This window comes from Strix uralensis, chromosome 6 (assembly GCF_047716275.1).
Source record: "Strix uralensis isolate ZFMK-TIS-50842 chromosome 6, bStrUra1, whole genome shotgun sequence".
Classification (NCBI taxonomy): Eukaryota; Metazoa; Chordata; class Aves; order Strigiformes; family Strigidae; genus Strix; species Strix uralensis.
This window is the reverse complement of record NC_133977.1, coordinates 27707460-27733231: the sequence shown is the minus strand read 5'-3', so window position 1 is coordinate 27733231 and position 25772 is coordinate 27707460. Positions and strand designations below refer to the sequence as shown.

The 25772-nt window shown below is 61.8% G+C and overlaps 2 protein-coding genes across 2 annotated transcripts in view; both read right to left on the bottom strand.

Annotated features, from left to right (window-relative positions):
* Positions 1-12980: 12980 nt before the first annotated feature.
* On the bottom strand, positions 12981-23371 carry IHH (Indian hedgehog signaling molecule). Its single transcript, XM_074872301.1, has 3 exons — positions 23069-23371; positions 16765-17026; positions 12981-13642 (listed from the first exon to the last, which is right to left on the bottom strand). Exons 1-3 carry the CDS (start codon positions 23369-23371, stop codon positions 12981-12983), a joined length of 1227 nt encoding a protein of 408 aa, XP_074728402.1.
* Positions 23372-24897: 1526 nt separating this feature from the next.
* Positions 24898-25772, bottom strand: part of NHEJ1 (non-homologous end joining factor 1) — a 48397-nt gene continuing 47522 nt past the window's right edge. The window contains exon 9 of the transcript XR_012629380.1: positions 24898-25011. The gene's annotated coding sequence lies outside the window, so the exon portion shown is untranslated. The remainder of the gene's footprint in view (positions 25012-25772) is intronic.

Sequence of the window (25772 nt, the reverse complement as noted above, 5' to 3'; positions counted from 1 at the left end):
AGCTGCGAAGGTCCCACATGTGGGACAACTTGCTCCTTCTGTTGCCTGAGCCCAGCACACATGAGCTTCACTGGGTAGCCCCAAATCCTTGTATGGGAACAGATGCACAACAGCCCTTCTCCAGCTGCCTCCCTGGGAGGGAGGAGGGCAGGAATCAGCCCCATGGACAGCCCAGAGCTAGATTTGCTCAGAAGGGGATTGGGGGTGGATGTCACCTCACAGTAACTCATCCTACTTGGACAGAGGGTACTGAAGGTGGAACAGTGTCCCTTTCCACCCTCAGCACCCCTGTGCCTGCTGCCCCTGTGCCCTCTCTCCACCATGAGGGAGGCTGTAGGGCTCCCCACCCTCTGCCTCAAATCCATACCCCTCTGCTTTTCCAGGACAGAAACCAATGTCCCTGCCAAGCAAAAGGACCCCAAGCCCTCCCTGCCATGGGAGCAGCCAGCCCTGCCGAGCAGCATGGGCACAGGCAGGACGAGATCTGGGGACGAATGGACCAGCCTGGCTCCCAAGCACAGGAAAACTGCAACAAGTATCCAGGGAACAGAGGGCACAGTGGAGGTAGGACAGATCTTCTGCTGCAGGTCAACAGCCTGCAATGGTGACAGTGGCAAGGGAGGAGCCACTGCTTCCTTATCTGAGTCCCCAGGACTGGCTCCAAGGATTGCAATGGCTTGTTAGCTTTCCACAGGGAACATGCCTGGAGACCCAGGACGGAGACTGGGGCTGCTGCACACGGGCACAACAGAAAACTCATTACCACGATGACCACAATGGGGTGGCAAACAGGCAGGTGGCCAGCCCAGGAGAGCCTGGGTAACCCCTGCCAAACCCTGAGACCATTTGTGGCTGTACCCACTGTAGCTGGGGCAGTGGGAGCAGGGCTCGACCAAGGCTTGTTTGGGAGTCTGGGTCACAGCACAGAGTCACAGCCTTACTGTTCTCATGGAAGTCCTCTGCACTACCCAAAGACAAGCAACTCCTCCAAATATCAGCCCAGGAGGGTGCCCAATTCACTGATCCCAAGGTGATGCCAGTACAAGCAGCCAAGCTGCAGCCTTTGAATTGCACAAGCAAGAAATCTTTGCAGACACCAGTCATAAAACCTGGATGGAAACACCCCAATAAAGAAATATAGAAAAATCATGGAGGGAGTTCTCTCCTCCAGGTGAGTCAAATCCAAACACTGGGACCCTGCAAGGGAGTTGTCCAGGGCTGGAGCAGCCGGCACACAGCCCATGCCATGCAGGGCAGAGAGCTTGAGCCCAGGGCTGTGCACCGGAGAGCGGTGCCGGGCGGTGGCCGGCAGAAGGGGCGGGATGCAAGCAGTGATAGATGCCAGGGTGCTGATGAGTTCACAGTCTCCAGGGTCATTAATCAGATCAGAGCTGGATTAAGGTGTCCAAGGTCTGATTAGCTTCATTTCCCGCCTCAGGAAGGAGGGAACTCTCTTCCCCATCCATCAGGTCCTCCGGTGACAGCTCACCTGGTTGCTAACTAGATCCGAGGACTGTAATAAGCAAACGTGACTGAGGGCTGGCCCCTTACCTCTGCCCAGCATCCTTCCTCCACAGGATGGTGTCTGCAGAGGATCTAAGGCAACCCTGAACATCAGCCACAGGTAGCAGACCTCAGGATATCAGGCAGAGACACAGCTCATTCCCACAGCCTGGGGTGCAAGGCACCATGGACAGGAGCTGCCCCAGGAAACCACTCCAGCTCAGGAGAAGGTGGAGTTTAAGGGGGGATGTTCCCAGCCAGCACTATATTGCTCCCAGTCCCCCCACAGCTCACCCTGGGCTGCTACCCCAGGGCCTTCTCTTCTTACCCAGTGGCAGCAGAGCCCTCCCGAGGTGACCAGCTCTGTGAAACACCTTGCTGCCGTGGAAGGTCTTGGACACATCCAGGACAGATCTCCTGGGCCCCATACAGAGCTACATGGACCATCTCGAAGCCCTGCACCAGCCAGGGTGCTTCTCCCATCTTCACATCCCTTGCTGACTCAGGCCTACCCCATCAACATCTCCATTTGTCCCTGCCTCATGCACCTTATGTTGACTGTGCCCTAAAGGTGCCTCCACAATCAACCACTTAGCCTACGCTGGTCCAGCAAGTACAAACCAGTGCCCAGGCAGCAGCGAGGTTCCTCAGCTCCCTCACCTCTCTGGGAGGACCCTGATCACAACATTCCTCGCTGGGCAATGGGCAGCACCACTGTGAATGCACAGCCTAGGGCTTCCTGCAACTCTTTCATTTGTCCAGGGTTTTGCCAGGATTTTCTGCATGTGCCTCAGCTGGACGTGCAGAGTCTGGGCTTTCTTCAGCCAGCTGAAAGCAGCAGTCACAGTAGCATCTATGCAGGTGTACATAAGCCCTGCAAAGCCTTTTATTGCTGATGTGAAGGTGCCCCACTAGACAACTGGACCTCTCTGCTGTGTCCACAGCCTCAAATGGATTGTCTTCATGCAACTTCCATCCATGCAAGGTCAAGCAACAGGAGTAAAACTAGAAGAGCAAACACCCACATGGCCAGCAAAGACACCAAGCTCTGGTGTGCACAAGTTTTTGGCATCTGCAGAGACCCACAATACTACTTACAGCAGTTCACATACTTCCCCAAGCTGTAGCCAGCAGTGCCTGAGCTCTCAGAAATGAGCCATGAGGGTCACAGGTAATATTTGGGAGCACAGTTCAGTTTTACAGCCTCACCACTTCCTCAGTGTCACCTTGGGAAGCAATGTAACGTCCCTCAGCAAACCCAACTGCCCCAAGATCAAAGTCAAGGGTGCCGAGGAAAATCCATACCCTGATAAAAAATTACCGACCGGGACAAGACTTCCATTTTCCCAGGATCAAGTCCTATCCCAGACATCAGATGAAGACACAACCCATGCTGGGGCTGTGTCTTGATTTCCACATAACCTGTCATTTTGGCTATTCCTAGATGCACAATTTAGCACCAGGTCCTTCTGGTGGGTTTGAGTCACCTCCTGCCTTCAGTCCATAGAATTTGCCTTTGAGACAGGGAGCAGTGTCGCAACCAGTGTGCTTAGCCTGTCCTAGAGGTGGCAGGCACCCTGATTTCTGCCCAGGGTCTAGCTTTTAAGCCTTGAAAGAGCTCCCTGTCTCTAGGATGGCTGTACCCACTTGCTAAGTATTAACTACTCCCCAGGTCACAGTTCCCAGAGCTTTCTATCTTTAGAAATTACTTCTCTGTAAGAGACCTACAGTGCAACATCCTTGTTTAAAGCATCTCTCTCGGGAAGCAGTGGATCTTGCTGCTTTGGCCCTGGTGCCTCATGTCATCTTGCAGCACTCCAAAGTCCCAAGCCAGCTACTGGAGAAATACATCCCTGATGCTGGAGACACAGGCTGTAAGCCTACTTGCAGCCATTCCCCCATGAGAGGGGCTGTAGAAATATCCCACTCTCACTCATGCTCAGTAGCCTCTGGCCCAGAGCAGGCTGAGCCCCTGGTAAGAAGCGTTGGGTGTAAAAGCTCCCACTCTGCTCCAGTTTGGGGTGTCCCAGGTTTTTTGAGAGCTCTGATGACTACCCACAGCAGGATACTGCCCTTTCCCTGCCCCACGCAGCAGGGCCACCCACTATCTCTGAAGTCTGGGAAGCCACAGGAGGCTGGTGGGGAAGGTAAATAAACTGCCAGCCCCGTGGTGATTTGTGGCTAAATGAACAGTTGAAGTCACCTGTGAGTGGCCCAGAGCTGTTAACCAACCAGATAATGGGTCTTAATCAGCCCTGCTGTGGTGGGAGCTGAGCCCAGCCTGCATCAGACCTGGCACAGCCAGCTCCTGGGTCCCAGGCCGCTTGGTGGCTGTCCCCTGTGCAGAAACACTGGCAGAGGTATCCACATGGCTGTTGTGGGAGCAGAGCAGCTGCCCACAGAGCGCCACAGAAATGCTCACAGGGCTCCTCATGGGTCTTTAGGGGTCTCTCCCTGCTCTGGTGATGGCAGGAGACAAGTGCCAGGCAAGTTGTGGAAGCCCCCTCCCTGCCTGCTTCCAGGGGTGCTGTGCTCAGTCACTGCCATGCCCTGTCCCTGCCTGCATCCCCTCCTGCATGGGTCCGCCTTCTCCTGCCCACCCCAGGGGCTTCAGAGCCAGCCACAAGCTCCCAAAGGCTTCTCCATCCTGGCACATCAGCTGCTTGGTCCAACAGTCAGGGACCTGTCCTGGAAGGCAGAAATTTCCATGCCTCCATCCCCCTGCCACTGCACAGGCTTGGTGGGGTACACAGCTCCCCTGCCCACCTTACCCAGCCTTCACACCTCCCTCCACTCCGAGACCCAGGTACTTGCCGTGAGCGAAGGGGTTAACAGACAAAGCAAACACGGCTCAGTCTCTCCTAGACAGGCCTCCAGCAGGGATTTCTGAGCAGCTGTTTATTTAGCCAAGCAATTCCTCAAATAAGCAGCCCCATCTCTGATGGGACATGGCAAGGCTGAGCAGAAAAACATGTTAACGGCTCCCATCCTGGTGCAGTGGAATGGCAAACAGGCACAGGAAGGCTTGCAGGGCAGGGAGGGTGCCTGCCCCCAGCAGAAACAGCCAGGGCAGCTCTGAAGTGTCACACCTGATCCCAGCACATGGCCACTGCAAAGGGCCGGGGCACCAGCACCCTGCAGGATCAAGCCATACAGCTGCAGGGGACAGGCAGGGGATGCCCTAGGGCTCCCCTCTATTAGCTGTTGGCTCGGCTTCCTGGGATGCAGCAATGCACTGCAGAGGTGCTCACGCTTGGGGACAGGTGGCTTGTCCTGCTGTAAACACATGGCTTGGAGAGACAGGGACACACAGTCACGTCAGATCCTTTTCTTGTAAGGACCCAGGGTCTGACTGATACATTTCCAGTCCCATTAGCCCCTGACCCCTTTTCTCCTAGGTCCTGAAACCACGAGCCCACACACCCACCCAGAGATCTTCTCCATCCTACTTCCCCCAAAATGAGCTCTGGCAACACCTGGGCTCATCCTCAGTGTCTGTCTTCACCCCAGGACTCAGATTTTGGGGGCAAAGGCTAAACAGCCCAGCATCATCCAGGAAAGCAGGGAAGGGATTGAATGCACAGCATCCCCCCTGCTGCTTGCTTACGCCCCTGCTCCCACAGCCCTTGCCCAGCATATTGTTTCCAGTGCCACACATCCCTGGCACAGTCAGACTCTCCTCCCCCTGCCACCCCCATCACTAGGGGATCCACTAGCCCTGCTTTTTCTTGTGACCTCCAGGATCTTCTGTTTTTGCTTCAGGGGGTCTTGTTCCAAGGCCCAGAGCTGCTCCCTAGGAGGGAGGTGAGCCAGGGCTGGGTTCCAGGGGGAGCAGTGCAGGGTGACACCACCTCCCAGCAGCACAGCCTCACCTCTTCCCTGCTAATGGCCTTTCCATGGAGTCAGCTCCTAACCTGCTCCCAGGGTGACTGGATAAATCAGCTGCTCCTCCCAGGACCTTGGGCTCTAATTAATGTCAGCTCATTAACGAGATAACGGCCATTTATTACCCTGTCTCCCTGGCTGCTGATTAACCCTTTCCCAAGGTGGGGGCAGGGGGTGGTGATGCCGTGGGACAGGGATGACGGGAATGGGTGATGTCTCTGTGGTGAGATCCAGGGACACCTCAATAAGGGGGGGACAGAGAGACAGTCAAGCAGGACTGCAGAAGGTCCTGAGCAAGGGACAGATGGGACAAGGTGGGGGTCAGGTCACTTGTGTTTTCTTCCTAGTAGTATGGTAAGGGCTCTATGGATTAAAGCCTTGAAGGATCTGCCAAGACTCATGGGCTCCCCCTGGGTTGTTACCGTGGCCTCCAGCACATCCCTGTGCCTCAGTGTCCCTACCCCAGCCCATGGGGGAGAGCGTGGCTGAGATCTAGAGCTCAGCACAAAATCTCTGCACAACCCTGGCCCTCAGCCCCTGTTTTGAGGAGCTGCCACACAGTCCCACAGCCCGTGGGAAGCCACCAGTGTGTCCTTGCCTCTAGAAGCAAAAGCAGCCCCAGCTCCGTCTCCCCTGGCACTGGCTACACCACAGAGTCGTGGGGCAGGATGATCTACCCTGGGCGGTGAGGGAGCCTTTGACTTGCCCTTGACCTGGGCCTGGGTATGGAGGGCAGGAGCAAGGGGTCTGGGGTGGGCACGGTGTCCCCGCTCGGCAGTCCAGCGCCAGGCTGCGGGGGCTAATGCTCTCTGTACATCAATCACGCTGCTCGGCGGCTCCCTATTAGCAGGAGCAGCGGCTGGTTAATCAGGCTGAGGGCTTCGGCTCGTTAAGCTGACACCTCCATTGCGAGAGTGAGACATGGGGGCACGCAAGGTGCCACTTATTTATTTTCTTCTTTCCCAGGGAATATATTAAACAAATTAAATTCCTGGAGTGTTGGGTCAGCACAGCCGGCTCTGCGCCTGTCCCAGCTCCACCTACCTCAGCCGTGGGGAGGGGACCGTGCTCCCCAGCTTGCAGCGAGCCCCTGCCACCACTGCAGGGCCCCAGCACTCCCCACCACCCTGCGCCTCCCCAGCCCCTTGCAATAAGACACGGCCCCCCTTTTCCCCCTATTTCCCTCCCTGGGCTGTGCTGTGACTGCAGCTGCTCATGGTTAGGAGGGCAGGAGACCTTGCGGGAAATGCAGACTGTGGTGGAAAGTCCCCTGGGAACCTGCCTGCTGTCCTTGATTGGGCTTCCTTGGTCCCGCAGCGAGGGGATCTGTGGGGCAGACTTGGGTGCTTTTGAGTCAGCCTGTAATGCTCCCTGCTCCAGGGAGAGCAAGGGGCTGGTTTCAGCCAGAGCACCAAGCCTTTTTCTTTGCACTCTGGTATTGGGGACATGTGGGCTAGTGGCAGGTTGGCACTGCAAGGTCCCTCTGAAAGCAGGAGTGCTAGGAGAGAGTGCACTTATTATCTGTAAAAAATTGAGTCTCCGTCACAGGACTTCAGGAGCCGGGGATTTAGAAAAAAACACTGTGCATCCCAAGAACAGCTTTCATGCCACAGACATTAACATCGCTGGCATTGGTCTCAAATCGTACAGAGCCATGAGAACAAGGGTCTTTGCTGAAGAATTCTCTTGCACTGGAGCCTTCACCTGCTTCAGCATCAGTCAGCCCTTCAAAACCAAGTGCTTGCTGTCCCTGCTCAAATCCCCCGGGGGTTGGGATGCCGTTTCCTTACTGCTGGGCTGCTCTGCTCCACACCAGCACCAGCTGCGTTTTAGCCCTGCTCTGGGTCTGGTTAGGTGACAGGCATGGATGGAAAACTTGCTGCAAATTAGTCATTAGTTCCTGGAGCTGTTTATTTATTGACCATTTGCAACTCTTCCCTCCATCATCAGCTTTTTCCTCCCCATTCTTCCAGCAAAGTCAGTGGCAGCCTGTCCCACTGCGCTGTCCCACCCCATTCCATCCCATCCCACCTTGTCTTCCCCATCCCTTCACAGAACCTGGTCCCTTCCACTCAACCTCAGTCCTTCAAGCGCCCCTTCGTTCCAGGAATGGACCCACCTTTTGCTGGTGGAAGGGTGACTCCCTGGAGGTTAGTGAAGAATTAGAAATAATTTAATTTACCTCCCTGTTCGGGCGCTTTGATGAGCTGAAAGGCCCCTTGTCAGGCAGCGAATCCATCTTCCTCCAGCCTTACATCAAATTTCATTCACTAATTAGAAACTCCTGCCCCGGAGCGTGCTGCCCCCACCCCGGCCGCCCCTTCTCCCCACCAGCACCATTATGAAAATAAATCGTTCCATTAGCCGCATTGTTGTGGCTGTGGGGCCCAGCGCCGGGAGTTATTAGAGCAGGAAGGAGGGCATTGGATTAAGACGAATGATTTATTAAGGAAAAGGACCCTGATTAGATTCTTACTTGTCCCCTGCGCATGGGCACATACTCACACATCCCCCGTCCCAACGCCCGAGGCACCCCGGAGCCTCTCGTGGAAGGTCAGTGCTGGATGGCTGCCGGGTCTCCCCCCAGGGCCGTATCCTGCTGGCTGCTCCCGTGGCACTGGGAGCCCCCCGACTCGTACTGGGACAGTGTACAAGGTAACGGGTGATGCCTGCTGCCAGACCCCCCTGCACGGTCCCCAGTCACCCCTGCCTGCCCTTCCCTTGTACAGAAGGTGGGGGACCACCAACATCACCCCCAGCTCTGCCTGCCCTGCAGTGGGGACCCACAGTGGGTGCTGGGTGGGTCCTGCCGACCAAGCAGGGGATACGGGAAGGGAAAGGTAGGGTTTGGTGTGTTTGCTCTGCACCCCATGCTGTGGGGGAGGGAGGTAGAGGATGCTCCCCTGGGTGGGGGGAGAGGGTGTCAGCCCCCTCCGTGGGTCCAGGTGCTCTCTGCACCTGGAGATGTGGGGTGGGCATGGCTGCAGAGGTGGGCACTGCCCTGGGGTCACCTCCTCAGTGCCCGTGCGGTCACCACGGGACACGTGTATGTCCCCCGGCCTGTCCCCGGAGGGTACAGAAATTAGGGACACAGGGACACCTGGGTGCTCCAGACACTGCTGGGGATATAGAGTATCCAGGATGGAAGGAGAGTTATTTGTGGTATTGGATGGTGATGCTGAGAGCTGGGGGATGTCCAAGCCTGACTGGTGAGGTGCTGGGCATGTGTCTGTCCAGGAGATAAAGGTTTGTTTAGGGGGTGGATGTGTGCGTCTGTCTGTCCATGTCTGTACAGGCACAGCAGGCTGTGATGTGACTCCCAGAGGCTTCTGCCTGCTAAAGCACCTCCATCGCTGCTTGGGGGAAGCTGCCAAGTGCAGGCAGAGGGGCTCTGGGGAGGGACAGGCAATCCTTGCAATCGAGGGGGAGCTCTCAACGCTGTCCCCGCACGGGTTCCACGGTTGAGAGAGGGGCAGGAGGTAGGGGGCTTGGGGCAGAGGGGGAGGTGGTGGAGACATGTGGGGCACAGGGTGAGCTCTGCCACCCACACCATGCACCCTCCTGGGGTTCTGGTGGGCCCAGGGCCAGAGCACTGGGATCCCCTCTTCTAACAGCACTGCAGAGAGCAGGGTCCTGCCCCTGCCCCTGGAGCAGCAGCACTCCGAAAAGCCATTAAGCTAAATTAAGCTAATGCAAGTGAGAGTGGGAGGCAGGTACTGGCTCCCTCTGTGGGCACCCACTGGCTGCCAGCGTGCGGGGATGAGCTGGGCTGGGCATCCTCTCCTGGGCTTTTAGGGGGGGCAGCTATGGGTCGGTCTGCCCTCCCTGGGAGGAGGACCCCCACAAACTTCTGTACCAATATTCACAGGCCCAGACATTTTGGGGTGATCCCCCATCACTGTCACAGCCCAGTCCATGGGGACCTGGTTGGACCCAGAGCTCCTGTACGATGGGAACAACCAACCTCCTTGCCCGGAGATATTCCCCCTGTGTGGGGAAGGTTTGGTCTTGGAGTCCTGTAGGATCCCCATCCTGCTCTTGTCTGCTGCCCGTGCCACTCAAAGGTGCAGTTCCCCACACATAGAAGATGTTTCTGGGGTGCTCCGTTCCCACACCCCAATACCAGATGCCCCCCACCACCCCTTGCCAGGACCCCAGCACCCAGTGTGCCAGCCTGGGGCCGGGAGCAGGGTTGGCTGGCGCTGCCACGGCAGAAGGCCGCAGGGTGAGGGACAGACGGGAGAGGCGGGGACGGGGACAACGTCCCCCCTTGTTAACAGCGCCGGACCCTGTAGCCTTTTCAAGGCTCTGAATAGGGGGTGGTACCTCTCCTCCCCTGAATTTGGGGCCAGGGGGTTGTTGGCGCTGGTTTAACACACTCAGACAGGCCTGGAGGGATGGTGGGGGGGACATGCTACCCCAGATGGGAGCATGTGGGGGGTTTCTCCTGCCACCACATGCCCTTCCTCTCACTCCCACCCACCATTCACATGGTAATGAGGACAAATTGATGGAGAGACATCCATTGTGGTACCCTCCAGCCCGGCCCTTCTGCCGGCCACCCACCAGCATCCCATCCATCACCACCCAGCCTGGACTCTGGTGGGATCCCCCCCCACCTGGGACTGGCACCCTTGGAGATAGGGATGCTTCAGGTGCCCATGAGCAGTGGGGCAGCCCCCAGGCTGCCCTGGTTCTCCTGGGGCTGAGTGACAAGAGAAGGGAGGACATCCAGGGAAAGAAGAGCCCCCCAGAGCCCTCCATAAGTTCTGTCTGTCAGCTGGGCATCATTTTGTCCTCATCATCCCTGTCATGGGGCTTTATGAGGCTAGGGGGGAGTTAATGGAGTTTCAGAAAGACTCCAGAATCTTATTTATGGGCGTCCCCACTTCCCCTCACTGCCCTGGGGCCAGTCCAGAGCCAGGACCCCCCACTTTCCCTGCTTCCACTCCAAAGCAGCCCCCCCAACACCCTGCAGCATCCTCCTAATGGGGTAAAGCTGTTCCCCCATACTCACTGATGTCCTAAAAACCTGGGCCTGAAGATGGGCTCCCCACTGCACCACAGGGCACCCCAAAGGGCATATCCTCTCCCCACGCATCCCCTGCCTCTGGCTCCCCCCGCCGTGCCCGTGCCGGCAGCCTGATTGAAATTTCACTCCATAAAGCGCCTCTCGAAAGCCTGACCCCGTGGCCCCCTGGGGACCAATTTGTCCTTCTCTGTAATAAGAACCTAATTAAATTAGCTCAGCCGCCTCGCAGAGCCCTTAAATTAGCCGTAGTGATGAGGGCCCTCGCTGACAGCCTGCTGCTGAATTGCTCTGCACTCGCCATGCTGTGGGGTTCAGGGAAAGCCCAGGGGGACCCCGCTCCCAGCCCCCCCCTCCCCGGAGATCAGGGCAGGGCAGCTTGGAGATGGGGCAGGGGGTGCACAGGGGGGTGCATGGGTGGGATGGGTATGGGGAGGCTGTGTGGGGTACTGACTGGTGGCTTCCCTCTGCTGGCATGGGATGGGGTTGAGGGGGTACAGGGCTGGCAAGGGGCGAGGGGACAGTGACTAGCGCTAGTGACACTGGAAACCCAGTGTACAGGGTAGGGGGTCCATCTTTGGGAGCACTGGGTTAGTGGTGATGGAGATGGTGAGGAATGGTGTCCCAGCATGGCCAGGCGCTGGGGTGAATGGGCCCAGACTGGGGTGGAAAGATGTCCCAGGCAGTCCCACGGTGGCTGTCCCTCCTACATCATGCCCACTTGCCCTAGCTTCCAGGAGGCACCAATGACAACTTGGTCCCATGTAGGCTGGGTCATTCCTGCAGCCTTCGGTTGCCCACCTCCCCTGGGAATGGGGGAGTTGGGAGGGACAGCGAGAGGTGGGGAGCACTGAGGTGGCCAAATTCTGCTCCTAGAGAAGTGCAAGATGCCCTCTAGCCCTGCCTGCTCTGTTTATGACAGGCAGTAAGCGTCCCCAGTCCCTGCCTATCCTTCCCACACCAGAGCTCGGAGCGCCTGCCTGGGAGACGATGGATTTATTGGGCCGTGTCCCCGACCAGGAAAGGTACATCCAGTGAAGAGACAAAAATACACCTGCCGTCGGCCGCGCTCGCGCTCTCTCACTTCGCCCTGGACAACAATCACCATAAAAACTGTGCTTTAAAATAATCTTTAAATAATTTCTGCTTTTTGTTTAAAAAAAAAAAATCATCCCCCCCAACCAAATAGCTTTTCCCCCCGCCCGCTCCCATCTCACCCTGCACGTGCCCACGCTGCCTCCCATGGTACATACAAAGAGCAGATAAATAAATAAAGACGTGTGATGCTGCAGGGGGGACAGGGGTCACAACCCCCCTCCAGCCCCCTCACCTCCACTAACATGGAGCCAGGGGAGGCTGAGGCTCTAGCTAGGATTTGGCAGGGGCACCATGGCTGCAGCTCTGATGGGATTCCCCCCAGATCCCGGGAGCAGGTGAGCAGCAGTGTTACCCTGAGGGCTTGGGGTGCTGGGGGGTTGGGGAGGTTAGGCCAGGCAGGGTCTGGAGCTTGGGGAGTTTTTTTAGCTTTGGGGTGAGAAAGGTATGGCTTTGGGCTGAGCCAGCTCAGGGCGGGATGCTGGGAAGGCCAGGGAGGGAGCACTTTCCAAGTCCCCAGCCACTCTTCTTCCCCTGACTCCAGCAGGCTGGGGCTGCAGCCCCAGCTCTCCCCACCCCTGCTCCCACCAGTGCGTGCCCATGACTGCCTGGCACTCGCAGCTTCCTGCTTGCACGCCTGCCTCCACAACCCCCTCTTGCCAGCTGGAGTCCTCTGTGCTGTCACAGCCTCCCCACGGGCATGCCCGGCCAGGTGGCTACAGTGCTGGCTTTGGGCAGAGCTCGGGGTGCTGCTCCCCAGTCTCTCGCTCCAGCAGCACCTGTGTCACCAAATCAGGGGTCTTGTGCCAGAGCTGTGACAGCACCTCCAGCCCTACCTGTGCTTGGGCACCCCAGGCATACAGGGGCTGGTTTTGGGTGCCCCCCTGCACCCACAGTCAGGGCTAAGGGCAAGGCACTGTCCCAGTACCTGGGTCACCCTCGTCCCAGCTGCCATGTCCCAGGGGTGGGAATGGCATCTCCTGCTCTCCCACCCGGGCTGCCCAGAAAAGGGCCCTGGGGCCCCTCTCTCAGAGCCTTCCTGCCAGGGACAGGCAGGCTGGGAGCCCCACGGGAGCAGCCTGCAGCCAGGGGCTCTCTCCTCTTCCCACTCCCCCTCGTCTATCAGACCTCTGTCGTTAGCTAATTCTGTACACGCACACGCACATCACACGCACACACACAAATAGCAGCATGTGGACCCAGCCGGGGGCACATCCATGTCCGGAGGGCACGACCCTTCACGCCTGCCCCCCTGCCCCCAGGAACAGGGTGTGAGGAGGGGGTGGTGGGCATGGAAGAGGCACAGCAGGGAGCCCTGGTGCCCCCCAACCAGGAGGTGGCTGTGCCCCAAGCAGGCAGGGCTGGAGGCAGCTCCCCATGGACACCCAGCTTTGGGAGGGGATGCTGGCTCCCAGTGACCCACCCCACAGCCACCACCTCCGCCAGCAGCACCGGCCGGGGCGCACCCTCAGCTCTCCGCCTGAGGTACCCCCAGCGGGTGGAAGCTGTCGGGGGGCAGGAGCAGCCTGCCTAGGCGGTAGAGCAGCTCCGAGTACCAGTGCACACCGTCCCCCTGCACCCCTGGCCACCCCACCAGGCTGTGGTAGAGCCGGAGTGGCCAGAAGGCCAGCTGCGCCAGATGTTGCTCCTGCACCAGGGCGAAGCACGAGGCCACCACGTCGTCCACCACCAGCGTCCCGTGGCGCGTCAGCGGGGCATAGGCTCCCACGTCCCTCCGGTCCTGCACCCGCACCACCTCGGCAGGCTGCAAGCTGCCTCGCTCTGCCACCACCAGCACGAAATGTCCGGGGCGCACGCGGCTGGCAAAGGTGGGGCGGAAGTGGGCGGTGGGCGCCGAGGCGTTCTCGGCCACGAAGAGCAGGTGGGTGGGTGTCAGGGACAGGCGCCGGGGTGGCTGCTGTGTCTCGATGACTTGGAAAGAGGTGAGAGCATGGGGCTCCTTGTCCAGGAAAGCCAAGAAGTCGCTGTAGATGGGCCTGCCCGCCCCGTCCATTGCCAGCACCCGCTGGCCTGGGCGCAGTGCCCACAGCGGTGTCCGGGCACCGTCCTCCAGAGTTGCCAGTGCCCGCCCGGGGAAGCAGCCCCCCGTCTTCGCAGCGGCCGAGTGCTCTGCGCGGGGAGAGAGAGGACAGGAGGGTTACCCATCTGCCAGACCCTCAGCATCACCCTTTGACAATGCACAGAGGCCCTCCCAGGCTGCCCGGCTTTGCCCACCCGGGGATAATCCTGCCCTGGCATCACCAACATGCACGTGTCTCCTATACACCCCCAGCCACCAATCCAGCCTCCCTGGTGCCTGCTCCCCCAGCCACTGTGTCACTGGGGGTGGCACTTGGGGGCTCAAGCCACGCATGGCAGCACTTGCTCCCCACTGTGAAGCCAGGATGCTGGGACTGCTCTGCAGAGGCAGGTCCCAAAACCTGCCTGGCAGGGGAAGCGGCACAGAGCCACAGCCCCAGATGTGCAGGGCAGTGCCAGGGGGCACTCAAAGCAAGGAGGCAGAGCCCTGAGCCAGCGGCAGACTGAGGAGCAGAGTGCCCAGTCGCACTCTGCATGTCCACAGCATCCCCATCCCCTGCAGTGCTGGGCCTGGGTACCGCTGGGGAGGATGCTACAAGGAACCGCTCAGGGTGCAGTGCCCTCCCCCAGCACTGCAACACCCCTCCACCCTGTGCTGCAGCCCTGCTCCCTTCTCCCGCCTGCTTGCCCCTGCACCCTGATGCCAGCCAACCCCCTCTCTGAGCTGCAGGGAGATGTCACAGCCTGTGGCCATCATGAGGCAAAAGCCACCACCCTCCTGGACAGGGCTTTGCTAGCAGTTGTCACAGGGTAAAGCACCCAAACTCTCTGGGCCTTGCTTGTCCCCTGGGATGGTGGCACAGTGGTACCACCCCTCCCCAGATGAAAAGAAGCAGAGGTCACTAAGTGTTACCAGGGACCCATCCTGGCACTTAGCAGTGGAACCCTGGCTTCCCAAGGAATGGTGCTCAGCTCCCACAGCAGCCCTGGTCCCCCAAGCCCCAGCACCCTCCATCTTAGTGTCTATATGATGCCCTCCCACCATCTGCCAGGGGCATCTCATCTAGGGTCCTGATCCTGGCCCTGCATGGTCCCAGCCTCGAGCTCCCAGCCCCCCCAGGGCCCTCTCCCAGCTCTCTCATCTAATCCCTGAGTGTCCCCACACAGATGGCACTGCCCCCCATCACTCCCCAGCTTTGGGCAGAGCCAAATCCCAGCCCCCAGGCCCATGAAGAGAGGCATCCATCTCTGGGACAGAATCCTTTTATTGCTCAGATGAGGTGCCCCGGTGGCCATGTCCCAAATCCTGCACCCCCACATCCCCAGGCAGGAGGCAGAGCCATGGGGAGGGGCTGGCAGGAGGGCGAGAGGGGCACCTGGCAGAAGCGGGGGGCACAGGCACTGGGCGTGGAGGGGTGCGCGGGTGCAGGGGGGGACCCGAGGAGACACAATACATACAACAGGCCACGCGGCCATCCGTACAAAAATAAAAGCCATTTACTAAGAGGCAGGGGCAGCCCGGCTGCCCTCTGTACACAGCTCTGGGGAACGGTCAGGATATGCACCCCACAGCCTCCACCACGCACCCTTGGGCTCCCCATGGCCTCGGGGATAAATATGGGGGACCCAGAGCCCTGAGGAGCTGCTGTGGAGCGAGGGGGCTGTGGTCAGCCTCCAGAAGCCCTCCAGGGCCTCAGGGCCCTGGTCTGCTGCTTGGGTCACAGCATCCCTCTTCGGTTGGTCCAGGGGAGCATCCCAGGATTCAAGAGCCTCCGTCCTTCTCCAGGGGCACAGCCCCACTCCTCTGGCCAGCCCCAAGGCTCTGGGGTCATGGTCCTTGCTTCGGAGCCTGGCCCCACTCCTCTGGCCAGCCCCACAGGGTGCCCCGGGGCACAGGAGCCCTGGTCCTTCTCCCATGCTTTGTCCCTCTTCTTCGGGGGCGCGTCGCTCCCTTTCTGCGGCGCGATCGCCCCACCTCCATCGCCGGCCGGCGTTGGGCCCGTCCTGGCATCGGCACGGGGGAGCGGGTCAGCGTGGGGGGGCAGGCTGGCGTCGGGGGGTGTCAGGCCGCTGGCCGCGGGCTAGGGCAGTAGGACAGGCAGAGGGCCGTGGGAGCCGAGCCCGGGGACAAGAGACACGGGGCAGAACCGGCGCACCGGCCCCAGCATCGCCACGGGCACGTCTGTGGGCACGCGTGGGGCTGCCCCGGGCCTCTGCCCGTGCGTGTGCAGGCGCTCCGTGGGCAGGCGCAGGTCTCCGGCACGGCGGCCATGGGCGGGCAAGGTGCCGCGGCCACGCTCAAGCAGAGCCCTTCCCAGCCTGTCGCGACAGGGGCAGCAGGCGTCCGTGCAGCAGCAGGGCCCTCTCCCGGCGTGCGGCCGCGGGGTGTGTGTCCCTGCGTGGCCGGGGCCGGCCGTGGGCCGCTGCTGCCCTCTGCCGCACGCAGCCAGCGCGGCCGCTCCGGCGGGAGCTGCGTGGGGCCCGGGGATGCCCCATCCCGGGCAGGGCAGCCTCTCCCGGGGCTGGCGGGGGGGGGCTTGCACCCCACGCAGTCCCGTCCCGGCCACGGGCAGGGTCTGGGAGCTGCCGTCCCCCTCCCCGCTGCCTCACTGCACCTCACAGTGGGGAGCAAACACCACCAGCGACGGCAGCACCCCTCGCTCCTGAGCACCCCCCAGCTCTGCTCCCCTCCACAGAAGAAGCTGCACGGCAGAGAGCTGACCCCAGGGCACCCTGGCCCGTCCCTGCCTGGGGGTTCCCGACCCTGGACAGTCAGGGTGGGACGGACGCCGCTGCGACAGCGGGAGCTCAAGAGCAGCCGGCGGTGGAGGAGGGCAGGGCTGGATGGGGCTGAGCGCGGGCAGCTGGGCACAAAGGGACTGCAAGGGCAGGGGCAGGGGAGACAGATGCGATGGGCAGACTGGGGAACAGGCTGGGGGAGAAGGAGATGTGGGGTGCGAAAAGGAGGGGGGTAGAGAGGGTGGATCAGGATGAAGGTCCATGGGAGCTAGATGGGGAATTTGCCCCGTGGCACTGCTGGCCACAGGTGTGTGACTCACTCCCCACCCGACTGTCTGCCCCAGATAGGGAAATCAGGCTGCAAAAGCCAGCACCCCACCGGGAGCACCCCAGCCAGCCAGCCAGGCTCCCCGGGCATGCCGCAACAGGGGGGTTGGCCCCCAGCCCTGCTCACTGCCCCCCCCTGGCCTTACCTGACTTGACGGAGCAGTGGATGTGTGCCTTGGACTCGTAGTAGACCCAGTCGAAGCCAGCCTCCACGGCCAAGCGAGCCAGCATGCCGTACTTGTTGCGGTCCCTGTCTGAGGTCGTGATGTCCACGGCTCGGCCCTCGTAATGCAGCGACTCCTCTGAGTGGTGCCCATCTTCATCCCAGCCCTCTGTCACCCGCAGCTTCACCCCCGGCCACTGATTCATGACAGAGATGGCCAGGGAGTTCAAGCGGTCCTTGCAGCGCTGCAGGGCAGAGGGGCAGAGTCAGTAAAAGCTTTTTGGAGGGGGATTAGCTGCCTGGTTGGCAGGTTGTATCCCACCATGCTTCCACAAAGCCTCTCTGGGTCCTTTGGGGGCTGGTCCAGCAGAGGAAGATTTGAGAACATGAGGTGCCTTGTCCATCCCATGCCCTCCAGACTCCCTGCAGTGTCTGATGCCCCACCATTTGACATAGCATCTCCCAAGGGTGTGCACCCCAAAGGGTACCCATCTCCTCCTCCATCTCTCCCCCAATTCCTGGCTCACCGGAGAGCCTGTTGGGCAGCACAGCCTGGGCTGGGGTGAAACACCCTCTCCGCTCGCAGGACACCTGCACTGTGCTAGCCCTGCCCCAGGGGCTCCCAGCCTGACAGGAGGAGGATGCTGGAGATGAGATCCTGCTGCCTCCCAGCTGGGAGGGTCCCCAGCACTGTCCCCAGGCACAAATGAAACAACCTGCCCAGTCCTCAGCACATCTCTGCTTGGTATCACTCCTCAAGTCCTGAGGCACAAGGGCACAGCGCTTGGCAGACTCATAGCTTCATCCAGCCTCTGCTCACCTGGGAAATGCCAAACCTGCCCAAGAGCTCTGCTGTGCTGGCGCAGAAAAGACGTGGTGTGAAGTCCCCTCCACCTCTCCCCACCACAAGGGCTGAAAAGCCAGGGCCAAGGAACAGCTGCAGATCCCAAAAGCCCCAGACCTGCCTTGCCTCACCCCTCCTGCCGCAGTCCTCCCCAGCAAGCAGAGGGATGCCAGCCCCAAACGCCTGCACCACAGCCCTCCCAGCCTCACCCTGTGCTGCCCGCTTCCCCCAGTCACATCTCAGGGAGGGACCAAACCCCTGCACACTTGTCTTGCAAAAGTACAGCCTGCACTTCTGGTTCCTTTCCCTGCTGCAAAAAGAGGTGGAGGAGAGCTAGAAAAGGTGTAGGAAAAGCAATATGGGAGCTTTTACACAAAACCAGATGAACGGGCTAGGACTATACAGACTGGAGAGGAGATGATGGGGGGTCCCAGAGAGCCCTATAAAATCAGGGCAAAGGACAGAACATTCACGGTCACGCACGAGGCCAGTCCTGGGAAGTATTAAATGAAATGACTGGGCAGCAGCCTAAAAACCAGCCACCATGGGGGACATTTTCGTGTGATGCCCAGCTCAGCACTGGAACCCCCCACCATGGGATGTTGTGGGTTGTGAGACACAGTCACGGTGAGCATGTGCCAGGGCTATAAAACTCAATGCTGGCTACATCCCCGGGCTCAGAAATACCCCAGCACTGCTTCTGCAGGGAGCTGCCCCCTCAAAAACCTGGGCCCTCACCCTATCCCCAAGCACTCGCTCCTGTCCTGGGGAGGTGTGTGCTGCTGTTCTTGGGGAAACCCGCTTGTGCTTGGCAGGGTCCGGGCCCTGGGAAGGGCAGTGCCAGGCAGGCCTTTGCCCTGCATGGGGTGGGGGAGCACCTCTGCCCTCGTCCCACGGCTCCCTGGGTGTGGGGAGATAAGCCAGGAAGGTGTTGGACAAACAGTTGCCAGGTGAGGGGAGGAGGAGGAGGGAGGGGAGCGACTTTTGTCCCCATCCACCACCACCGTGGTGCCACTTGGCACGTGGCACAAGCAGCTCCCAAGGTCCCTGGCCCCACGGGCACCCCATGGAGAAGGGCAGTAAGGGGGTTCAGAGCTGGAGGCAGGCAGGGAGTCCCTGATGCCCCCCTGCATTCCCCAGCCATCACTCTGGGTGTCCCCTTGCCGCTCCCAGGCCAGTACCCTGCTCTGGGCAGCCCCCTGTCCTCAGTGCCAGCCCTTCTGTCCTCCAGGGGCAGCCTGCCAACCCACAAATACCGAGACCCTCCAGCCCCTGTCCCCCAGGCAGGGACACTGCCTGCCACCAGCCCCCCAAGCAGGGCCACCCTTTCCTAGCAGGACCCACCTGGGCTTCCTTGTCCCTCACATGTGCCCCTCCCAGCGCAGCCCCAGCCCAAGGGTCCCACCTTCCCCTCCCTGCCCGGGGCAGCACCCAGCTGCCTGCCTGCCTGCTTGTTTGCCTGCCTGCCCGCCCGGCTGGGCCCACAGAGGCAGGCAGGGTCCCAGAGCACCCTGCCGGGGACGGGCGGCCCTGCCTGTGCCTTTGGTGGCCAGCAGGTGTCAGAGCACGGGCAGGGAGCGGGCAGGGAGCGGCAGGGAGCAGGTACCGACGGGCAGGGAGCAGGCAGCGACAGGCAATGAGCAGGTACCAATGGACAGGGACAGGCGGCGACAGGCAGGGAGGGTCGTGGAGGGAGCGGGTACTAATGGGTGGGGAGCAGGCACGGGCAGGGCAGCAGCGGGCAAGGAGCAGGCATGGATGGGCAGGGAACAGGCAACTATGAGGAGGGAGCAAGCAGGGATGAGCAATGATAAGCAGGGAGCAGGCAGTGATAGGCAAGGGCAAGCAGGTGGGGATGGGCAGGGAGCCGGCACAGGAGGCAGGGAGAAGACGACAACGGTCAGGGATGGCCAGGCATGGGCAAGAAGCAGGCAGCAATGGGCAGGGAGTAGGCAAAGGTGGCAGAGAGGGCTCTGAGATGGGCAGGGAGCAGGTAGGGATGGGCACTGCCTGCCCAGGGGCTGTGCTGCCTGCACACACAGCTAGGCAGGGACCAAGAAACCCGTGGGCATGGGCTGTCTGCAGGCTCTCTGCTTGCTGGGGGCTGCAGGGAGAGCCCACCCCCTCCCCACACACAGCCCAGAGGAGCTACAGCGTCCTCAGGAACCAGGGTGACCATGCCTGCCTGTGTGGTGAGGTTCCCCTCCTGCCTGGGGGGGGAGCACAGGGTCTTGCAAGGTGACAGCAAAGATATGGAAATGCCACTGTGGCCCACGGGCCCTGTGGGGCCCAGGCTGGGGTGGGACGTCCAAGTTCAGCCATGTGGCACTGAGCCCTGGCCACGGCTCACCAGCCCAGCGCTGTTCTGGTGTCCAGCTGGGAGGCTGAAACTCCAGGGCGTGGGGGGAAGGCGAGTGGTGACAGTGTGTGAGGGGGGGCACAGCTTGACCCTGTAGTGGCAAGGTGACTGGGCACCCCCAGGCCACATGCAGGACAGGGGCTCATGCCACCACGCTGAGCTGGGTGGCTCTGTGCTGTCCCATGCACATCACGGTTGGGCTGGGTTGAGCAGGGATGTTCTCCCCACTGACCAACATTGGCATTTCCCTTCTCATGTCCAAACTGGGGACAGGACCACGTCCTGTGAGGGAAGCCAAACCCTTTCAGTGAAGGCAGCAGGTCTGGAAGGCAGGGCACAGCTCCGGGACAGAGCACAGTCAGCAGGGACCCCAGGGGAGGTACGCAGGACACTCAGGTGTGACCGCAGTCTCAGCAGAGGAGTTGTGGATGGAGTGTGCTTGGCCGCAGCTATGCCCATGTCCAGAGCCTGGCCAGGAGAAGAGGGGTCCCACTAGCATCTCCCCCCAGGTAAGGTTTCTCCCACAGGAAGACAAGAGTCCTATCCCAAGGTCTCCATGAGAAATTCCTCACCACTACAAGGATGGTCTCCATGCCAGTTGGGCCAACTGTGGCTGCAAGGGGTGATGGCTGGGGTAGGGAGAGGCTTGGGGTTGGGACTCCATGGGGGCAGGGGGCCCGGGACATTCCTGGGCCAGGCTGCTGGGGAGAGGTGAGGCGGGCTCTGCCTCCAGCCTTATCTCAGCACCTCCGAGTGGGACCAGCGAGAGCAAACACACTGGAATTCTTGAGGAAGATGAAACGATAAAGGAAAGGCGGGCAGAGAGCAGCACTACCCACCCCCCCAAGCAGGCAGCATCTTCCGGCTGCCTGGGACACCCAGACCCTTGGACTTGGGGAAAGAAAACAGGTTTGAAGTGAGTCAACAGCAGTAAAAGCCAGTGCACTGGGGGAAGGGACAAGGAGTTGGGTCAATGGCCTTTCCCAACCCATAGCAACACAGGGAACGGTGCCAGAGCCAGAGCTCCCATGTCTGGGGGCATCTCCCACAGCCAGGGGCCACAGGACAAGCCCAGAGGGCTGTGGGATGGCAGCAAGCTACCAGAATCCATGCCACTTCCATAGCAATAGGGACAATTCCCTGCAGAGCTGCCCAAGGCACCATGGTACCCATCTGTGCATGGACGTGTGGTGGACAGGGACCCTGCTGGCATAAAATCCCTCATTTGGGCACCCCAGGAAGACCAGAGAGCTTCCAGGTATCCTGCCAACAAGGCAGCGGGACAGTGGGAAGTGTGGGGCTCGCAGGTGGGACATGGAGCCCTCCCTTTCCCAGGGGTGCTGAGGGGCACCGGCTGGGTTAGGGAAGGTGGTGGGAGCCCTCTCAAGAGCACACGCAGCCAGAAGCACTCTCCTGCCTCCAACTCAAGCAAGACGATGTCACCCACTTCCCCGATGCACGGACCAGCGGAGCTCACCGCTTCCTCAAGCATCCCTGAAGCTGTTCCCCAGGGGATGCAGGCTCCAGCCCAGCCCCAAGGCTCCAGTTACCAGCAACCACGACCTGTGCAACTCCCCAAGCTTGGTGCTGCCTCACAGGGGGTCTCGGTCCCTCTGCTGCAGCCCCCAGCCTGAGAACCACCCTGGACCGTGGCCCCTGCCCTCAAGGACCTGCCGCCAGGGCACGCGCAGTTGCAGAGCTGTCAAGGCAGCAGACAAGCAGCTTCTCCTCCCGCTGTTATCAACAACTCAGTCAGAAACCATGGCCAGAGCCCCGCTCAGTGCCCACCAGCACAGCCACCCACACTCACCCCCACCTGCCAGCCCCAGACTAGGGGGTGCAGCAGTCAGCAGGGCAGCCCTGGCTCCCCCCCGCTTCCTCCGGGAGCTCGCTTGCGCTGGAACCCAGTGCTGAGGCTGGTAGCCAGGTTTCTTAGCAAGGCCGTGCGGCTCCTTATCTGCATTCCTGAAACCCTCAGGCATTCTCCTGGCAATATTAAAACACAGAGTAACCTTCGTCCAGCATCACCGCCCCCCCCTCTGCTGCCGTCCTCTGTCCCCCCCACTCCTCCTTCCCAGGGCACTTGTAAGCTGACTGCAACAGGGCATTTGCAGTAACAGGTTGTTCCCGTCCCAGAGCACAGCGAGCTGAGGGCAGCCCCCATCGGGCAGCCTTCACCACCCCACCCGGGGGAAGACGGGGGACACGTGGGAAGAGGGGGGACTGAGGCACAGCACAGGGTTTCGGTGACAGAGTGGGGACAAGGTCATCAAGGGCGCTCCTGGAGCCCAGCTTTGGGGTCTGCCTGCTCCCCTCCCTGCCAGCACACCGGGCTCCGCTCCGTTCCCCGGCTCCGACAGGCAGACTGCCGGCGCTGCCAGCCGGTAGGCAGGGCAGAGGGGCAAGGGCAGGATGGGTGCAGCGGGGCAGGGGGCTGCCCGGTGGGTGTTACCCGGCACTCCCGGCTCGGGGGGGGGGGGTGGCAGGATGATGTCGGACCGGGGGCTCCGCGGCATGGCTCGGGGGGCCAGGGCGAGGTGCTGCCAGCTTGGAGGGCAGGGTGCTGCCAGCCCGGGGGACAGCGGGACGTGGGTTGGGGGACAGCAGAGCAGGGTGCTGCCATCTCGGGGGACAGCGAGACACAGGTTGGGGGAGAGCAGAGCAGGGTGCTGCCCGCTCGGGAGGCACAAGGGCACATCTCGGGGTGCAGCAGACATGGGTGCCACAGACTCCGAGGGGCAGCGGGGCAGGGTGCTGCCATCTCGGAGACAGGGTGCTGCCGGCTCCGGGAGCAGGGTGCTGCCCTACCAAGGCGCAGGGTGCTGCCAGCTCCGGGTCCGACGCGCCCAGCACAGCCGAAGGGGCTTTGCAGCGCCCGGCGAGGGGAGCTGCCCGCGCTGCGCAGCCGGCAGCCCGGGCCGTGCACCGGGATGCCCGGGGCAGGACGGGGAAGCCGCAGCGGCGGGTCCCCCGCAGCTGCCCGCGCTGCCCCAGGAGAGCGCGGGGCGCTGGGCGCTCCCGGGCAGCCCCGGTGCCCGCAGGTGCCCGGCGCGGGGGTAGAAGCGGGCGGCGGCGGGGCCGTACCTGGGTCATGAGCCGGTCGGCGCCGGTGTTCTCCTCGTCCTTGAAGATGATGTCGGGGTTGTAGTTGGGCGTGAGCTCCTTGAAGCGCTCCGAGTTACGCGCGATCTTGCCCTCGTAGCGGCCGCTGGCCCCCAGCGTCTTCTCGGGGACGTTGGGGCTGAACTGCTTGTAGGCGAGCGGGATGAGCTTGCGGGGCGGGCGGCGGCGGCTGCCCACCACCCTGCCCGGCCCGCAGCCGCGCACGGCCGGCGCCAGCAGCAGCGCGCACCCGCTCAGCAGCAGCAGCAGCCGCGCCGGCTTCATGGCGCGCCCGGCGGCGGCCCCGGGGCGGCCCGGGGGACCGGCGGCTCCGGGGGGCCCCGCTAGGCTCTGCCGCCGCTCCCGCCGCCCGCCCCGGGGCTCCCCATGCGGCGCGCAGCCGGCGGGCAGGTGCCGGTGGCTGTGGCGGTGCCGGTGGCGGTGCCGGTGGCGGCGGCGGGGCGCGGCGGCTGCCCGGCGCGGGTGCGCTCCGGCTGCCCGGTGCGGCGGGCTGGCGTCGGCCCGCTCTGAGCTGCCGTGGCCCGGCGGCGGCAATAAATAGCGAAGGGCCGTTTGTTTTGGCAGGCGAGCGGCCGCTTGCGGGGCGCGGGGCGCGGGGCTCGGCGCTGCCGGAGCCCCCCGCGGTTTGCGCCCCGGCGGTCAGCGCGGCGGGGCTGGAGCCGGAGCCGGAGCCGCCGCTGCCTCCGCTCCCCGGGCAGGAGTGAGAGGGGAAATTGAAGAGATCCGGGACCGGGAACCGCCAGGACCGCACCCTGCCCGTGTCCCAGCCTCCCAGCGCCCTCCCTCTCTCGCCTCCTCCCCGCGGAACCTGCCCCGGGCCGCCCGCAGCCTCCTCCCCCCGGCCGAGCCCCGCGGCCCGCAGCCCACCCCGCCGGGGGTGCCCGCCGCCACCTGCCCCCCCCCGGGGCAGCTCCGCCGCCGCCCCGAGGCGCGCCCTGCCCGCCGCACACCCTACACCCCCCCCCACACACCCCGGGGCGTCCCGCGGGGGCTCCCCCGCGGCGGCGTGGGCGCGGGGTGGCACCCCCAGGGCTCCGGCCCCTGCCGCGCCGCCTGCTCGCCAGGGGCCCGGGCCTGCGGGCGGGGATCAAACAGAGCAGGGAGGCAGCTGGTTGAAATTTAACCACAATATTCTCGTTCCCCATTGTTTCCAGGGAGGCCCGATATTTCCACAACAGGATTATGGCATCTGATTAACTCGCTGAGACAACAATGAGGGGCTGGGATGGGCTTCCCCTTCTAGCTGCCAAAAGGGGAAAGTAAATATAACACCCTGATTTCAGGAGCGAGGGCTTGCAGGGCCCCCCCGGTTCTCCCCCAGCTGTGTGCCGGGGAGGGGTCCGGCACGACTCTGCTTGCACCCCCTCTGGCTCCCTAGGACCTTCCCAGGTGTGGCAGTGCCTTGAGATGCCCCCGTGCACACAACTGTCTCAGGGATGTCCCCTCAACGGCTCTTTGGTGGACACAGGGCACGGGTCACTCCTAGGGATACACAGAGGGCCCAGGCTGGAATAGCCCTGGCTATTCAGCTCTGGCTGCAGGGCCGCGCTGGCCTCAGCAGGACCAAGCCACCTGGGCAAGAGGGATGCAGGCTGGGGAGCCCACGGGCTTGGGATGCTGCTATCCAGTGGCCCCAGTGGACCACTTCCTTTGCAGCAGCTGCAGGCAAAGTGCGGCGGCCAGAGGTGTCTGCATCAGGTTTCCATACTCAGTAGCCACACTCCAACAGGTTTTCGTACTGGTACCCAAAACCAGTGCCCAGAGCCTCTATGAAGTCCTGACACTGTGTGGGATGTTCATGCTGTCCCGCTGTTCCTGCATATGATGGAGCAAGAGGGTCTGGCCAGCAGCCCTGGGCCATGCCACTTCCGCATATCTTCAGCTGGTCCTTCCAGTGGAGCATCCTAAGGGCAGAGAGAGTAGAGGGGACATGTCACAGCATCATCCCCTATCCCTGCCCCTGGCTTTCCAGGGCTGCGAAAGGGGCACGGCTTTCTGTGCATCACTGGCACAGGAAAGTCGGGGCCTGGGCTAGGTTCTCCAAGGCCATCTCATACTTTGCTCATCACTGCTCCAAGGGAGCGAGGAACAGGATCGTCTGGGATGGCGCTGGGATGACCCAAACCCAGACCTCCAAATAACCTCTGCAGCCTGCCACCATGCAGCATGCATGTCACACACGTCTGTCCCCCTCCCAGCAGCTCCGGGCTGACAGCAAGCAGCTTAGCCCTGCCCTTGCTGGTACAACATTCATGTCCCATGGAGGCCCAGGGCTGCAGACAGGGAGATGGGTTGGTCTGTGACAGCAGCTCCTACCCATGCAGGGGCCCTGGCATCCTGCATTGGCTCTGGTCACAGTGAGCAGTGACAGTGTGACTGGGTGCAGAGCCCGTCACCTCTCCATGCAGCATTCCCCACGCCAGCCATGTCCCTGCCAGGCAAAGCCCACCGGCACACGGGGCCAACTGGGACAGGAGACCAAGGCATGGCAGGGCTGGGGGTGCGGGGAGGGGGCTGGAGGTTGTGACAGGGTCTGTCTAACCTGGAGGTGTGGGGGGGAATTTCAGCTTGAGGGGTTGATTTCTGCTCAGGGAGCCGGTGGGAAGGGACACTTGCTGCTGCAGCACTAGGTCTCAGGGAGGAATTACCTTCCAGTGGAGGTGGG